Source organism: Oryctolagus cuniculus, chromosome 2 (genome assembly GCF_051225735.1).
Source record: "Oryctolagus cuniculus isolate XC-2025 breed Fujian yellow rabbit chromosome 2, ASM5122573v1, whole genome shotgun sequence".
Lineage (NCBI taxonomy): Eukaryota > Metazoa > Chordata > Mammalia > Lagomorpha > Leporidae > Oryctolagus > Oryctolagus cuniculus.
The window spans coordinates 122,638,114-122,655,710 of NC_142868.1; the positions used below are offsets into that span (position 1 = coordinate 122,638,114).

The 17,597-nt window shown below is 49.2% G+C and overlaps 1 protein-coding gene across 2 annotated transcripts in view; it reads right to left on the reverse strand.

Moving 5' to 3' along the window:
* TCF7L1 (transcription factor 7 like 1) overlaps positions 1-693 on the reverse strand; it is a 170,987-nt gene extending 170,294 nt beyond the window's left edge. The window contains exon 1 of one of the 2 annotated variants that reach the window (XM_089326202.1): positions 40-693. In XM_089326202.1, the coding sequence (XP_089182328.1) occupies positions 40-282 (243 nt within the window). In that variant the 5' untranslated portion in view covers positions 283-693. The remainder of the gene's footprint in view (positions 1-39) is intronic. The other variant, XM_008254182.5, reaches the window with a different exon arrangement.
* Positions 694-17,597: the final 16,904 nt, after the last annotated feature.

The window sequence follows — 17,597 nt, forward strand, 5'->3', positions numbered from 1 at the left end:
CCGGGGTCCCCCGGGGGCCGGCCGCGGGCGCCTCCTTACCTCCGAGTCCGAGCTGCTGCTCTGGTTCTCCGACTCATTGACCAGGGACGACTTGACCTCGTCTAGGTCCCGCTGCGCCGAGGCGCTGTCGCTGCTCGGCTCCTGCTCCTCGCCCCCCTCGTCCTGGAAGGGGATCAGCTCGTCGTTCGCTCCGAGGTCGTCCCCTCCGCCGGCCGCACCGGCGCCCGAGCCGCCGCCTCCCCCGCCGCCGCCGCCGCCGCCACCGCCGCCGAGCTGGGGCATGGTGGGGCCGCGCGGGCCGGGGCCGCTGCTCTCCGAGCCCCTGGCCGCCCGCGCCCTGCCCGGCCCGGCCCGGCGCCCCTCCTTCCCGCTGGCCGGCCCGCTCCGCTCCGCTCGCCGCCGCCGCAACAAAGTTTTGACAGGGCGTGGCCCCGCGGGAAGCGGGCCCGGCGCTGCCCGGCCGGGGCGGGGGCGGCTCGGCTCGGGCCCCTGCGGCAGCGCCGAGCCTGGGGCTCCCCAACTCGCCGCCGCCTGCTCCGCCGGGGCGTCCCAGCGCCTGGCCCGCCGGGGAGGGGCGAGCGGGGAAGGAGGGAGGGACCGCGCGGCCGGCCAGGGGGGCCGGAGGGAGGAGCCCGGCTGCAAGCTGACACCCGCGCGCCCGCGGAGCCCGGAGAGCCGGCGCGCACACTGGCGCTCGCCCTGGCTCCCCGCTCGCTTGCACCTTCCGGGGGCTGCGTCGACCGCGCCGGCGCCCCCTGCCCGCCAGCCCCAGAGCCCGGACGGCCCCGTCCCCGCCCCTTCGCAGCCCCTCAACTTTCTTGCCAAGAGCCCCCAGACTTCTGCGCGAAGTCGCGCCCCTCCCGCCGTCCGAGCGGCCGGCACTGCCCCCTGCGGGAAAGCCTCGGCCGCGCAGATCCGCCCCAGCGCCCGGCGTCCCGGGAGCGCGGGGTCCCGGCAGCCCCGGGCGCCGCCGCCGGATGCGCAGAGCCGGGGACGGAGGAATTCCTGGCGCTCGGGAACGTGGCGGGCGGCCTCCCGCCCCCACCCACCTTTCCTGACGGGGTCTCAGCGCGCCCCTCGCCCCAGACCGGCTTTCCCACTAGATCCGGGTTTCCACAGTCAGCCTCGATGAGGTCCCCAAGATGACTCTTTCCTCTGTGGTTGGGAATTAAGTCCTAAATCGAATAATCGCTCTCTTGGGTTTAGAAGGGATTCGAATTCGCTTCATTACGAGGGAGAATTATCTGACCAGTGACTGCCGAAGCCGTGTACTTGGCTAACTCGGCAGCACGTGAACGTGAAGGAGGCTGCCCAGACGACTTCCAGGCAAAGAAACGCTGTCACAATGAATGATAGTAAGATACCAACCCTCTGCAGCCAGTTCGGAAAGTCTGAACAACACTTTCCCTCAACCGGCACTAGCCTTGCTCACCGGCATCTATTGCTGAGAGCAGACTGGAAGGCAGCGGGGGAAGAGCCGAGACCGCTCCAGACCCAGCCGACAGAGAGGACTTCCCTGCGCGTGGAGAGAGCCAGGTCACTCCGAGGGAGACAGGGAAAATGAACCCTGTGACTTCCTTACAGTGAGAATCCACGTGGAACCACCCAGGCAGAAGGAGGCCCCTCGGCATGTGGGCCTAAAATGGTTTTGAAGAAATACCCCTGAGTGAAAGACTTTATTTAGCACTCACTACTTCATTTTTGTTTCTCATTGATTACACACAAACGATTTGTCTCTACCTAGGAAAAAAATCTGAGAATGGAATGCTTTTTAAATTTATTAAAGATGTATGTATTTGAAAGGCAGAGTTTCAGAGAGGCAGAGGCAGAGAGAGAGAGAGAGAGAGAGATCTTCTACTCACTGGTTCACTCCCCAAATGGGATGGCAACAGGCCAAAGCCAGAAGCCAGGAGCTTCTTCCGGATTTCTCACGTGGGTGCAGAGACCCAAGAACTTGGGCCATCTTCTGCTGCTTCTCCCGGCACATTAGCAGAGAGCTGGATCAGAAAAGGAGCAGCCAGGACCCGAACTGGTGCCACAAGTGGAGGTTTAGCCTACTACGCCACTGCATAATGCATTTTTTTACACCATATAAGAAGGAAGTCTCAGAATGCTGCAAGGCGCTGGCATGAGGGCATAGCAGGGGACGCTGCCGCCTGCCTTTTTTTTCAGAAAGAGCAATAACTCTCATCCACAAGTTCACTTCCCAGATGCCCACAAATAACTGGGGCGGGGCTTGGGCTGCAGCCAGGAATTAAATCCAGGTCTCACATGTAGATGACAGATACCCAATTACTTGAGTCATCACCACTGCCTCCCATGGTTCACATCAGCAAGACGCTGGAATCAGGAGCCACCAGCCCACAATCAAGCCCAGGCACTCTGATGGGGGATGCAGATGTATTAACTGCTAGGCCAAACACCTGCTCCCTTGAATTGTATATGCTTTTTAAAAAAATTTATATGTATTTTCATTGCATTTGAAAGGCAAAAAGAAAGAGATATTCCAACTGCCAGGTCAATCCCCCAGAGGCCCACAAAAGCCAGGACTGGGCGTGGCAGAACCCAGGAGCCTGGAACTGTATCTGGGTCTCACACATGGGTGGCTGGGGCCCAGTCTCTTAGGCCATCAACTACTGCCTTCTCAGGTACATTAGCAGGGAGCTGGACGCGAAGTAGAATACCTAGCACGCTGATATGGGATGCCAGTAGCTTACTCACTGTGTCACAGCACCAGCCCCAGAACTGTCTTCTGTCACAGGTGTGAGGAACAGATGTCCAATATCAGTTTCCCTGCATTGTAGAGACAGGTGTTGTGGTGCAACAGGTTAAAGCTACTGCTTGGGATGCCCGCATTCATGTCAGAGTGCTGGGCGAGTCCCAGCACCTCTGCCTCTGATCCAGTTTCTTGCTAATGTGCCTGAGAGGCAGAGATAATGGCTTAAGTTCTTAGGCCCTTCCACCCACAAGGGAGACTTCCATGGAGCTCCTGGCTCCGGGCTTCAGCCTAGCCCAGCCCCAGCTGTCACAGGTATTTGAGAAGTGAACCACAGGATAGAAGATCTGTCTCTGTGTGTCTCTCCCTATCACTCTGCCTTTCAGATAGATAGATAAATAAATCTATATTTTAAAAAAGAAAAATAAACCAACTCTCCCTGAGGGCTCCACAGAGACTGTGTCCCTTGCTTCTTCCTCCTAGCAGTTGCTCTCTTAACCTGTGATCACATCACTCCAGTCCCTGTCTCTGTGGTCAGGTTGCTGTCTCTTGTCTGTGTCAAATCTCCCTCTTTTGCAGGCTGGCATTGTGGTATAGCAGGTTAAGCTGCTCCCTGCAACATCAGCATCACATATGGGCGCTGGTTCGAGTCCCGGTTGCTCCACTTCCAATCTAGCTCCCTAATGCACCTGGAAAAGCAGCAGATGATGACTCACGTGGTTTGGCCCTTGTACCCTCGTGGGAGCCCCAGCAGAAGTTCCTGGCTTCTGGTTTCAGCCTGGCCCACCCTTGGTATTTGTGGCCATTTAGGGAGTGAACCAGCAGATGGAAGATTTCTCCTCCTCATGCCCCCAGTTCTGCCTTTTGAATAAATCTTTTTAAATGTTTTTAAGAACCTCCCTCTTTGGTGGGGGGAGGGGGGATAAAGTATCACTATATTTGAAATATATGAAACTTGTACAACTTAATAAAAAATTTTAAAGATTATTTGTTTATTTGAAAGTCAGAGTTACACAGAGAGGCAGAGAGAGAGAGATAGAGAGAGAGAGAGAGAGGTCTTCCACCCGTTGGTTCATTCCCCAGATGGCTGCAACAGCCGGAGCTGTGCTGATCCAAAGCCAGGAGCCAGGAGCCTCTTCCTGGTCTCCCACACGGGTGCAGGGGCCCAAGGACTTGGCCCACCTTCTTTTTTTTATTTTTTTGACAGACAGAGTGGACAGTGAGAGAGAGAGAGAGAGACAGACAGACAGACAGAGAGAAAGGTCTTCCTTTGCCATTGGTTCACCCTCCAATGGCCGCCGCGGCCGGAGCACTGCGCTGATCTGAAGCCAGGAGCCAGGTGCTTTTCCTGGTCTCCCATGCAGGTGCAGGGCCCAAGCACTTGGGCCATCCTCCACTGCCTTCCCGGGCCACAGCAGAGAGCTGGACAGGAACCAGGACAGAATCCGCCGCCCCGACCGGGACTAGAACCTGGGGTGCTGGCGCTGCAGGCGGAGGATTAGCCTATTGACCATGGCACCGTCCAGCCCATCTTCTACTGCTTTCCCGGGCCATAGCAGAGAGCTAGATCGGAAGTGGAGCGTGCAGGACTCGAACCGGTGCCCCTATGCGATGTGTCACCTCAGGTGGCAGCACAGCGCAGGCCCCGATAAAATTTCGAAAAATTTAAAAATCCTTCCTTTTTTCCTTATTAGGAAGGACACTTGTGATGGCACTGGGGGCCCACCACACTAATCCTGGATAACCCACCAGTGTCAATAACCTTAATTTAATCAAGCCTTTTCTTAAACATCCACATGTTCCAGGGATTAGGTCACTGACCTTTCTTCAGGGGTGAGCCATTATCAGCCTACAACTGTCAACCTCAAAGAAATGCAAATTAAAATGGCAGAGAGAGACTATTTTTCATCTATCAGATTGGCAAAGGCAGCCAGAGAACGACAGCAGCCAGCATTGGCCTCGGGTGCTGAGAGGCATGTGTGGCTGCTGGGCGTGCCATTGTGTGAGTTTTCTGGAGGGAATTTCGGCAATACCTGTGAAAATCTTCTAAAAGTAGGCCGGTGCAGCGGCTCACTAGGCTAATCCTCCACCTGCGGCGCCGGCACACCGGGTTCTAGTCCCAGTCCGGGCGCCGGATTCTGTCTCGGTTGCCCCTCTTCCAGGCCAGCTCTCTGCTGTGGCCAGGGAGTGCAGTGGAGGATGGCCCAAGTGCTTGGGCCCTGCACCCCATGGGAGACCAGGAGAAGTACCTGGCTCCTGCCTTCAGATCAGCGCGGTGCGCCGGCCGCAGTGCGCCATTGGAGGGTGAACCAACAGCAAAAGGAAGACCTTTCTCTCTGTCTCTCTCTCTCACTGTCCACTCTACCTGTCAAAAAAAAAAAAAATCTTCTAAAAGTATAACTGCTTTGACTCGTCCATGTACTTCTGGGATTGTGTACTGAGAACGTAATCAGCTTCACAAGGAACCTGCAGAAGTGTTTTCACACACTGAGAGGCGACGCACAACCTCGGAGTCCTCAAAGAGGAAACTGTGACATAAAATCAAGGTGTATTCATCCAATGAAATGCTGTGACACCGTGGAAAGAGGCTCAGGATGGTAAGTGAATGTAGTGGATTAAAATTAACATAGAGGGACAGGTATTGTGGCACAGCGGGTTAGGCTGCATCCCATCAGAGTGCCTGGGGTTGAGTCCCACCTCCACCTCTGCCTGTGATCCAGCTTCCTCCTTCTTTTTTTTTTTTATTTTATTTTTTGCCAGGCAGAGTTAGACAGAGAGAGAGAGAGAGAGAGAAAGGTCTTCCTTCCGTTGGTTCACTCCCCTAATGGCCGCCACAGCCAGCGCACTGCACCGATCCGAAGCCAGGAGCCAGGTGCTTCCTCCTGGTCTCCCACACAGGTGCAGGGACCCAAGCACTTGGGCCATCCTCCACTGCCTTGGCGGGCCACAGCAGGGAGCTGACTGGAAGAGGAGCAACTGGGACAGAATCCGGTGCCCCCACTGGGACTAGAACCCCCGGGTGCCGGTGCCGCAGGTGGAGGATTAGCCAAGTGAGCCAAGGTGCTGGCCCCAGCTTCCTCTTAATGTGCCTGAGAGGCAGCAGATAACGGCTCAAGCACCAAAGCCCTGCCATTCATGTAAGAAACCCGGATAGAGTTCCTGGCTCTTGGCATTGGCTTGGCCCAACTCCAGTTGTTGCAGGCATTTGGAAAGTAGCCAGCAAATTGAAGATCTCTCTCTCTCTCTCTCTCTCTCTCTGTTGTTCTGCCTTTCAAATAAACAAAAATGAATAAACATTTTCTAAAGTTTGTGGTAAATGGAATTAAAATAATTTTTAAATATTTCAAAATTTTTAAAAATAATAAATAAATAAAAGTAACATGGGCTTCTGCTTCCTGTTCTAATGAAGTGTTGCGATGACACTGACCCTTCCATCAAGAACAGCTATAAACTCTGGGTAAAACACCAGCACAGGAGCAGTGTGAGGAAGAAGAAATAGAAGCAACCCCTGGACCCATCAAAGCCTGCACACAGCCCCACACCCGGTGCTGCCGCCATGCCCAAGAGAAACACTGAAGGGGATGCTGGAGCTAAAGCCAAGAGAAGATGCACAAGGCTGTTTGCTGGCCTGCTCCTCCACAGAAGAAGGCCCTGCAGAGGGGAGAGGTGGTACCGAAAGGGGAAAATGGAAAAGCTGATGCTTCAAGGATGGAAGCAACCTGCAGAAAACGGAGACAAGGAACAGCCTGGGCACAGAAGGCGACGATGCTGCGGTGCTGCAGGTGCTGAGTGAAGCGTGTGCAGTTGGAAATTCTCTCTCTCAGTGAGTTTTATAAAATGCAGAATTGTGCTTTACTTTTTTTAAAAAAAATCTATGTATTTATTTGAAAGAGTTGCAGAAAGAGAGGGAGACACAGAGAAAAGAGAAATCTTCCATCTGCTGGCTCACTCCCCACATGGCCACAATGGCCAGGCCAAAGCCAGGAGCCAGGAGCTTCATCCAAGTCTTCCACACGGGTGGCAGGGGCCCAAGCTCTTGGGCCATCTTTTACTGCTTCCCCCGGCCATTAGCAGGGAGTTGGATCAAAAGTGGAGCAGCTGGGACTCCAACCGGTGCCCATGTGGGATGCCAGCATTGATGGCCGCAGTTTTACCACCAGCCTGTTTTACTTCTTTAAAAAAATGGTATTGAAATGCTTTTGTTAGCACACAGAACACTTCACTGTTGTGGGGGAAGGGACATAGGTCACTAGGAGAATATCTGTGAGGCTAGATTGATGGGGAAAACACCTCTCCCTCCGGGTGTTCAGAGATTTCCTCTTGGCTCCCAGGGGGATGGACTCCATGCTGTTGACACATGGAGCTGCCACGGTGGCACAAACACCTTGAGGTGTGGGAAAACTAAAATCTGTTTTTATGTCTTCCACCTATTTTCAGCATAGACTTAACTCCCTTAAGCCCAGATACCTTTTGGGGCCTGGCCCCCAAAACTTGTGACCAGCGTATCAAGCAATCTGGACCTCACAGTGACACCATGGAGATGGCGTTCCTCCGAAGAGCAACAGTTCCTTCTCTAGACTGGATCTTCAGACTGATAATTCTGCCATTTTCATTTCATTTCCTGAAAGTCAAGGTCAGCTCATGAGAAGTCCTTCAGCAACAGGCTAAGTGTGAAGTGGCAGCCCTCTCTCCAAACCCTCCCTGTTCAGAACCCAAGATGAAGAATTCTTGGGATCTCGTGGCGGCATTCTGCTGTTGGTAGAACATTGAAGAAGGTAGTTAGAACATTGATGTGCACTGTTAATGATCATCTCCCCGTGTCCTGCCTAAAATATCCTATGATTGTTTATGAAGAGAATTGTTAATAAAGCTGAATACAGTTTGCCTTGGGGAAAAAAATACCAAACTAAGAAGACCACAATAAGGACCAGCTGATTTGAAGGCAGGACTTGGAGAGCCAAGGAACCAGAAAGGAGGGCCAGGGTTATGGTTTAGCCAGTAAAGCAGCTGCCTGTGATGCTGGTGCTGGTTCAAGTCCCAGCTGCTCCACTTCCAATCCAGCTCCCTGTTAATGGCCTGGAAAAAGCAGCATAAGATGGCCCAAGTGTTTGGACCCCTGCTACTCTCCATGGGAGACCCTGATGAAGCTCCAGCTCCATCTGACCCAGCCCTGGCCATTGCAGCCATCTGGGGAGTAAACCAACAGATGAACGATATCTCTTTCTCTGTGTATGTGTGTGTGTGTGTGTGTGTGTGTGTGTGTGTCTGCCTCTCCCTCTCTCTAACTGCGACTTTCAAATAAACAAATGGTGGGCATTATGGCACAGTGGGGTAAGCTGCCACTTGGGATGCATGCATCCCACATCAGAGTGCTTGGGATCAAGTCCCACCTCCACTCCCCACTCAGTTTCCTACTCATATGCCTGGGACATAGTAGATGACAGCCCAAGTACTCAGATTTATACCCACATGGGAAACCCGGATGGAGTTTCTGGCTATTGGCTCCTGGCTTTGACCTGGCCCAGCCCAGGTTGTTGCAGATATTTGGGGAGTGAACCAGCAGATGAAAAAATTGCTGTCTCTCCCTCTGTCATATGTGTGTATATATATATATATATATATACACACATATATATATACACACATATATAATTTTTATAAAGATTTATTTATGTATTTGAAAGGCAGAGTTACAGAGAAGCAGAGGCAGAGGCAAAGGCAGAGAGAGAGAGACAGACAGACAGAGACAGAGAGAGATCTTCCATCTGCTGATTCACTCCCCAGATGACCACAACGGCTGGAGCTGGGCCAACCCGAAGCCAGGAGGCAGAAACTTCTTCCAGGTCTCCCACGTGGGTGCAGGGGCCCAAGCACTTGGGCCACCTTCCACTGCTTTCCCAGACCATAGCAGAGAGCTGGATAGGAAGTGGAGCGGCCGGACTCGAACCGGCGACCATATGGGATGCCAGCACTGCAGGCCAGGGCTTTAACCTGCTGTGTCACAGTGCCAGCCCCTCAAGTGAGTTTCTATCTATTGCTGTGCTGTCCCCTTGGAGCATTTGGTAATCTGCAGCATCAGGGAGGATGGTCAAAAAGACAAAAACTTTCTACAGCAGGCAAAACGTATAGACAGTTACCTATTTTTGTATGATCTGTGAGCCAAGAATGTGTTGGAAAAAAATGTCAAAGAAGGATAATATTTTTTAGCATATGAAAATGATACAAAATTCACATTTTAGTGTTGACAAAGTTTTATTAGAATGCAGCTGTGCCCATCAGTTTACATATTATCGATGGTGGCCATCACGATACAACACAGTGTTTAGGAACTGTAACACAGACCATCTGTGATGCTCTCCTTGGATGATATTTCCATTCAGCACACTACAAATGCAGTGACACATATGCTGTATGTATCTCTGTACTGCAACGTTTTATGTTAGTTTTTCACTACCAGTGCATTCAAGAAAGGTAGACTGTGAGTATTGTGCTATTTAAACACAGTGAATCATAGATTATTTTGTTATCAAATTAGATGACAAAGCATTGTCTTTGTTATGCAACAGTGCCAGCTATGCTAAAAGAATATATGTCAACATTCCAAGATAAAGCACTCATCACAGTCTTCCCAACATAGAGGAAACAAATGATCAGAACAATTAGCAAATTAAAATAAAAATATCTCATCAAACCAAAATTCATCACAAAGTTTCCTAGATGCTCCTTTGTTAGTCAGGCAAGGAAAGCTATTTACTGATGGCGAGTTAATTACATTGTATTTGATTGCAGTAGCCACAGAAATGTGTCCAGAGAAAATAAACTTGTTTAGCCTTTCATCGTTGCTTAAAGAATTGAGGACATTGGAAATAATAATAGTCAATCAGAAAATAAGGCAGATAATTGCAAGTGGTTTTGCTTGGTTATTTTTTATTTTATTTTATTTATTTGACAGATAGAGTTAGACAGTGAGAGAGACAGAGAGAAAGGTCTTTCTTCGGTTGGTTCACTCCCCAAATGGCTGCTACGGCCGGAGCTATGCCAATCTAAAGCCAGGAGCCAGGTGCTTCTTCCTGCGTTCCCATGTGGGTGCAGGGGCACAAGCCCTTGGGCCATCCTCTACTGCCTTCCCAGGCCACAGCAGAGAGCTGGACTGGAAGAGGAGCAATTGGGACCAGAACCTGTGCCCATATGGAATTCCGGCACCACAGGCAGAGGATTAACCAAGTGAGCCACGGTGCCAGCCCTTGGTTCTTTATTTTATGTAAATTTTTTCCATTTTATTTGAAAGGCACAGAGACAGAAATAGAAGAGATCTTCAACCTGCTATTTCACTCCCCCAAAAGCCTGCAAAAGTCTGGGCTGGGCCAGGCCAAACCCAGGAACCCAGAACTCAATCTGGATCTTCTATGTGGGTGACAGGAACCCAAGTAGTTAGCCCATCATCTGCTGTCTCCCAGGGTGTGCATTAGCAGGAAGCTGGATCAGAAATGGATACAGGATTGGAACCCAGGTACTCAAATAAGGGATGTGAGTGTCCCAAGTGCCTACTAATCACTGCACCAAACAACTGTCCCTTTGCTTCTTAATAATTGACATAGCTGAAAATTTAGCTTACTTATAGAGTCGATTATAAACTTTTAAAAAATGTTTGAGAGTGAGGGACAGAGTGCTCTCATCCTTTGTTTTCTACTTAACTGCCCACAATAGTCAAGATGAGTCCAGGCTGAAACCAGAAGCCAGGAACTCCATCTGTGTCTCCCAAATGGGTGGCAGGAACTCAAGTACTTGAGCTACTGCTTACAATGCTGGCATTCCATATTGGAGTGTCAGTTCAAGTCCTCACTGCTCCACTTATGATCCAACTCCCTGTTAATACATCTGAGAAAGCAATGGAAGGTAGTCCACGTGCTTGGGCTTCTGTACCCATGTGGGACACCAGGCTGGAGGTCTAAGTTCCTGGCTTCCTCCTGGTCCAGCCCTGGCCATTGAGGCCATTTGAGTGAATCATCAAATGGAAGATCTCGCTCCCTCTCTCTCTCTCTACTGCTCTGCCTTTCAAACAAATAAATAATTCTAAAAAAAAGGGGGGGGGCAGTGCTGTGGTGTAGTGGGTAAAGCTGCTGCTTGCAGTGCTGCATCCCATATGGGCACCAGTTTGAGTCCCAGCTGCTCCACTTCCGATCCAGCTCCCTGCTATGCACCTAGGAAAGCACTGGAAGATGGCCCAAGTCCTTGGACTCTAGTACCCACACAGGAGACCTGGAAGAAGCTCCTGGCTCCTGGCTTCAGATCGGTCCAGCTCTAGTTGTTGTGGCCATTTAGGAGTGAACCAGTGGATAGAAGATCTCTCTCTTTCTCTCTGCTTCTGCTTCTCTTTAACTCTGCCTTTTGGGTAAATAAATCAATCTTGGAAAAAAAAAAAGAATTTGGAACCCTCATACACTACTGGTGACAATGTAAAATGGTGCACCCAGTTTGTAAAATTGTCTTCCAATTCATTAAATAGCTAAACATAAACTCATTGTATGATGCAGCAATTCTACTTCTGATTATATATTCGAAGAAAGTTGAAAATACATTAGCACCAAAACCTGTCTATGAATGTCCATAGCAGCTGCTCTGGATTGAACTTCTAACATTTATATATTGCAGCTCTAACCCCCTTTATGACTGTATTTGGAAATAGGACTTTTAGGAGGTAATTAAGGTTAAATGAAGTCCTATAATTGGGCTTCTAATTTCATAGGATTGGTGGTTTTATAAGAAGAGAAAGACTCCCTTTCTGTGAACACACACAATGGAAAGACCATGTCAGCACACAGTACAGTCAGGAGGTAGCCATCTGCTAGCCAGGAATGGGATCCTCACCAGAACCCAATTGTGTCGGCACCATGATCTCAAATTTCCAACATCCAGAACTGTGAGGAAGTAGATTTCTGTTGTAAGTCACCAGTCTATTTGGTTATGGCAACCTAGGGAGACTGAGACAGCCTCATGACTCATAAGAGCCAAAACATGGAAACAACCCAAATGCTTATCAGCAAATGAATGGATAAACAAACTCTGCTATATCCACACAATGGAATTTTTTTACAATAAAAAGAAACGAAGCATTGATATATGTTACAGTGTGTGTGATCCTTATGCTCAGTCAAAGCAGTTCGCGCCAAAGGACACATATTGTGCAATTTCCTATGTATATGAAATGTCCAGAAAAGGCAGGACCTTAGAGACAGGAAGTGATTAGTGCTTACCTGAGGCTAGAGAGGTGGGAAGCAATGAGGGATTGGAGAGGCACAGGTAAGGGGTATGGGCTTTCTTTGTGAGACTGAGAAAATAGTCTTTTACAAAAACACACAAGATATATGTATGCATTTATTTATTTATTTGAAAGGCAGTGCATTGGGGGGGGGGGAGGGATCCCTCTTCCATTTGCTGGTCCACTCCCCAGATGGCCAGAACCACAGGGTGTGGGCCAGGCTGAAGCCAGAACCCAGGAGCTCCATCCCAGTCTCCCACATGGGTGGCAAGGACCTCAAGTACTTGGACCATCTGCTGCCTTTCCAGGTGCACTGACAGCAAGCTGGATCAGAATCAGAGCAGCCAGGACTTGAACAGCACTCCAATATAGGATACCCCCATTGCAAGCGGCATTTTAACCTGCTGCACCAGAATGTTCTAAAATGTATTCTGGTAAGGGATACACAGCTAAATAAACTGAAACCCACTGAATTGTACATTTTTTAATTTTTAAGTGTTTTATTAACAATATTCAAACTATAACAAAATATGATATATTTTAGTATTCTTTTGTGATATAACTCTACTCAAAAGAATGAATTTTCTTTTTGTAGGATAACATATCTTTTTTTACAGATTTATTTATTTGAAAGGTGGAGTTACAGAGAGAGAGGGAGAAACAAGAGAGAGAGTGGGAAATATCTATATTCTGGTTCACTCCCCTTTAAAATCTGCAATGCCAGGCTGAAGCCAGGAGCAGGAACTCTGTCCAGTCCTCCCACATCTGTACATTTTTGAATACATGAATTGTATAGTATGTGAATTACATCCTAATAAAGCTGTTAGAGAGGTTTTTAAAATCTCTTTTCAAATTGTGCTTGATAGGGGCCAGCACTGTAGCACAGTGAGTTAAGCCACCGCCTATGATGCCTGCATCCCATACCCTAGTACTTGTTCGAGTCCTGGCTGCTCCACTTCTGATACAGCTCCCTGCTATTGTACCTGGGAGAGCAGCAGAAGTTAGTCCAAGTGCTTGGGTCTTGCCACCCATGTGGGAGATCTGCATGTCAAGTTCCAGGTTCCTGGCTTTGGCGTAGTTTAGCCCTGGCCATTGTGGCCATTTGGGAGTGTGAACCAGTGGATGAAAGATCTCCTCACTTTCTGTGTGTGTGTGTGTGTGTGTGTGTCGGTGTGTGTATGTCTGTCCTTCTTGCTCTGTAACTCTACCTTTCAAATAAATAATAAATTTTTTAAAAAAGAGAATCAATGGAAATCCTAGAAATTAAAAAGATAATACATGTATTAGTAATTCAATAAGTGGTTTTGTGTGTGTGTGTGTGTGTGTGGTGTTTTTTTTTTTTTTTTTTTTGACAGGCAGAGTGGACAGAGAGACAGAGAGACAGGTCTCCCTTTTGCTGTTGGTTCACCCTCCAATGGCGCACTGCGGCCTGCGCACCGCGCTGATCCGATGGCAGGAGCCAGGTACTTATCCTGGTCTCCCATGGGGTGCAGGGCCCAAGGACTTGGGCCATCCTCCACTGCACTCCCTGGCCACAGCAGAGAGCTGGCCTGAAAGAGGGGCAACCGGGACAGAATCCGGTGCCCTGACTGGGACTAGAACCCGGTGTGCTGGCGCCGCTAGGCGGAGGATTAGCCTAGTGAGCCGCGGTGCCGGCCCTCAATAAATGGTTTTAACTAAAGATTAGGCACATCAGAAAAAACTGGTGAGATGGAAGATCTGTGTTAATTTTACATAGCATAACCAACTACCACAAACTAGTGGCTTTTAAAAAAAAGTCCATTTAAAGGGCTGACGCTGTAGCATAGTGGGTAAAGCCACCGCCTGCAGTGCCAGCATCCCATATGGGCGCCAGTTCAAGTCCTGGCTGCTCCATTTCTGATCCAGTTCTCTGCTATGGCCTGGAAAAGCAGTAGAAAATGAACCAAGTCCTTGGGCCCCTGCACCCACATAGGAGACCTGGAAGAAGCTCCAGGCTCCTGTCTTTGGATTGGTCCAGTTCTGGCCATTGCAGCCATTTGGGGAGTGAACCAGAAGACGGAAGACCTCTCTCTCTCTCTCTCCCTCTGCCTCTCTGTAACTCTTTCAAATAAAAATATATAAACTTTTTTTAAAAAGTCCATTTACTAGCTTACAGTTCTATAAGTCAAGCTTGGCCTTTAAAAAGTTATACCTGGGGGGCAGGCATTTGGTGCAGCAGTATCTCTAGGAGTGCCTACATCCTATATCCGGAGTGCCTAAGCTTCAGTCCTGGCTCCACTCCTGATTCCAGTGTTGTTGCTAATGCACACCCTGGGAAGCAGCAGGTGATGGCTCAAGTACATGGATTCCTGCTACCTCCATGTGAGACCAGGGTTGAGTTCTCAGCTCCCAGCCTCAGTCCTGCCCAACCCCTGCCACTGCAGGCATTTGAGGAATGAACTAGCAGATGGGGGGGGGGGGGCTCTCTCTCTCCCTCCCCCGCCTCAGTCTCTCTCTGCTCCTCTGCCTCTCAAATAAATATATTTTTAAAAGCTATACCTTTAGGCCGGCGCCGCGGCTCACTAGGCTAATCCTCCGCCTAGCGGCGCCGGCACACCAAGTTCTAGTCCCGGTCGGGGCGCCGGATTCTGTCCCGGTTGCCCCTCTTCCAGGCCAGCCCTCTGCTGTGGCCAGGGAGTGCAGTGGAGGATGGCCCAGGTGCTTGGGCCCTGCACCCCATGGGAGACCAGGAAAAGCACCTGGCTCCTGGCTCCTGCCATCGGATCAGCGCGGTGCGCCGGCCGCAGTGCGCCGGCCGCGGCAGCCATTGGAGGGTGAACCAACGGCAAAGGAAGACCTTTCTCTCTGTCTCTCTCTCTCACTGTCCACTCTGCCTGTCAAAAAAAAAAAAAAAAAAAAAAAAAAAAAAAAAAAAAAAGCTATACCTTTAAGGTAATATCAAATCAGGTTGGAAGTAAAAGTATGAACAAATTTAAACATGCAAATGCTAACCTAAGGAAAACTGACTTATCTATACTAATATGATACAAAGTAAATTTTAAAACAAAAAGTAGAGATAAGAGGGCTATTTCATAATGAAAAAAGGGAGATGTAATAATTAAAAACTGCAGTTACCTAATACTTGCTTCAAAAAATATACCAAAAAAAAAAGAAAAGAAAAATAAACAAACTACAATCATAGCTGGCAATTCCAACAGCCCTCTTCCTGTAACTGATAGGACAAGCCACAAAAATTCAACAAGGATACAGAAACTTCAGGAACGCAGTTCATAAACTTGATTTATATAGAAAGCATTACACCAACAACTGCAGAATCTATACGCTTTTAAAATGCACATGCAAATTTCAAGGAATTTGCCATGCAACGTATGTTCTTTGACCGTAGCGGAGATAAGCTTAAAAAGCAATCTTTTTTTTTTTTTTTTTTTTTGACAGGCAGAGTGGACAGTGAGAGAGAGAGACAGAGAGAAAGGTCTTCCTTTGCCGTTGGTTCACCCTCCAATGGCCGCCGCGGCTGGCGCGCTGCGGCCGGCACACCGCGCTGATCCGATGGCAGGAGCCAGGAGCCAGGTGCTTTTCCTGGTCTCCCATGGGGTGCAGGGCCCAAGCACCTGGGCCATCCTCCACTGCACTCCCTGGCCACAGCAGAGAGCTGGCCTGGAAGAGGGGCAACCGGGACAGAATCCGGCGCCCCGACCGGGACTAGAACCCGGTGTGCTGGCGCCGCTAGGCGGAGGATTAGCCTAGTGAGCCGCGGCGCCGGCCTTAAAAAGCAATCTTAAAAAACAAGCAGAAGAGGCCAGCAATGTGGTGCAGTGGGCTAAGCCACTGCCTGTGACACTGGCATCCTAACTGGGGCTTCAGCTTCAGCTCCCTGTTACTGTGCCTGGGAAAGCTGTGGAAGATGGCCCCAGTGCTTGGGCCCCTGACACCCACATGGGAGACCCCGATGGATTCTAGGCTCCTGGCTTATGCCTGGCCCAATCCCAGCCATTGCAACCATTTGGTGGGGATGAACTGCCAGATGGAAAATATTTTCTCTCATTCATGCTCTCTCTCTCTCTCCCCCTTCCTCCCTCCCTCCCTCCTTCTTCCCTCTCTCTCTCTTCCTGTCATTCTACTTTTCAAATAAATAAATCTTTCTTGAAAAAGAAAATTTGAAAATCCCCAAATGTTTACAATTAAACAATATGTTTTTTTTAAAGATTTATTTATTTATTTGAAAGTCAGAGTTACACAGAGAGAGGAGAGGCAGAAAGAGAGAGAGATCTTCCATCAGATGGTTCACTCCCCAGATGGCCACAATGGCCGGAGCTGCGCCGATCCAAAGCCAGGAGCCAGGAGCTTCTTCCAGGTCTCTCATGCAGGTGCAGGGGCCCAAGCACTTGGGCCATTTTCTACTGCTTTCCCAGGCCATAGCAGAGAGCTGGATTGGAAATGGAGCAGCCGGGTCTCAAACCAGCACCCATATGGGATGCTGGTGCTTCAGGCCAGGGCATTAACCTGCTGTGCCACAGTGACGGTCTCTAGACAATATGTTTTTTAAGGAGAGAAGAAACAGTATAGTAATGAAAGGGAAGCATCAGATGTTAAACATATCTTTCAAAGTAAGGAGCAGTGAGTGTTGTATTGCAGTCAGTTAAACCACCATTTGGGTCCTCTGCATCCCATACTGGAGTGCCTGCTTCTAGTCTTGGCTCCTCCATACGTTGGATCCAGCTTCCTGCTTATGCCCCTGGAGGTAGTGGATGATGGTCCAAGGACCTGAGTTCTTGTCACCCATGTGGGAGACCCAGATGGAGTTCCTGGCTCCCGACTTGGCCCTGGCTGTTGTGGGCATTTTGAGAATGAACCAGTAAATGGATGACATCTCTATCACTCTGCCTTTCAAGTTAATTAAAATAAATATTTTTAAAAGGAAATAAATATGAAGCATCATGCTAATATGAGCTGCACTAATTATCTTGAAAATTTGTCTTGTCTTTTAGTTCTTCTCTTGAACTCAGGTAAACAATATTTCTTTTTTTTTTTTTTTTTTTTTTTTGACAGGCAGAGTGCACAGTGAGAGAGACAGAGAGAAAGGTCTTCCTTTTGCTGTTGGTTCACCCTCCAATGGCCGCCGCGGCCTGCGCGCTGCGGCCGGCGCACCGCGCTGATCCAATGGCAGGAGCCAGGTGCTTCTCCTGGTCTCCCATGGGGTGCAGTGCCCAAGTACTTGGGCTATCCTCCACTGCACTCCCTGGCCACAGCAGAGAGCTGGCCTGGAAGAGGGGCAACCGGGACAGAACCCGGTGTGCTGGCGCCGCAAGGCAGAGGATTAGCCTAGTGAGCCACGGCACCGGCCTGGTAAACAATATTTCTAACATATGTGTTTCATGGACTTTTTGAGGACCCCTCAAATACAACATGAGAACTTAGATTTATTCCAGGAATACAAGGTTGGTTTATTATTCAAAAATTCAGTCAATATAATTTGTAAAAAATTACAGAAGAAAAACTATATGATCACTTCAATAGGTATCTTTAAAGTATTTTATAAAGTTAATATCCATTTCTGATTTTTAAAAATTTTATTTTCATTTTATTTGAAAGGCAGAGAGAGACACAGAGAAATTCTCCATCTGGTTTACTTTTTTTTTT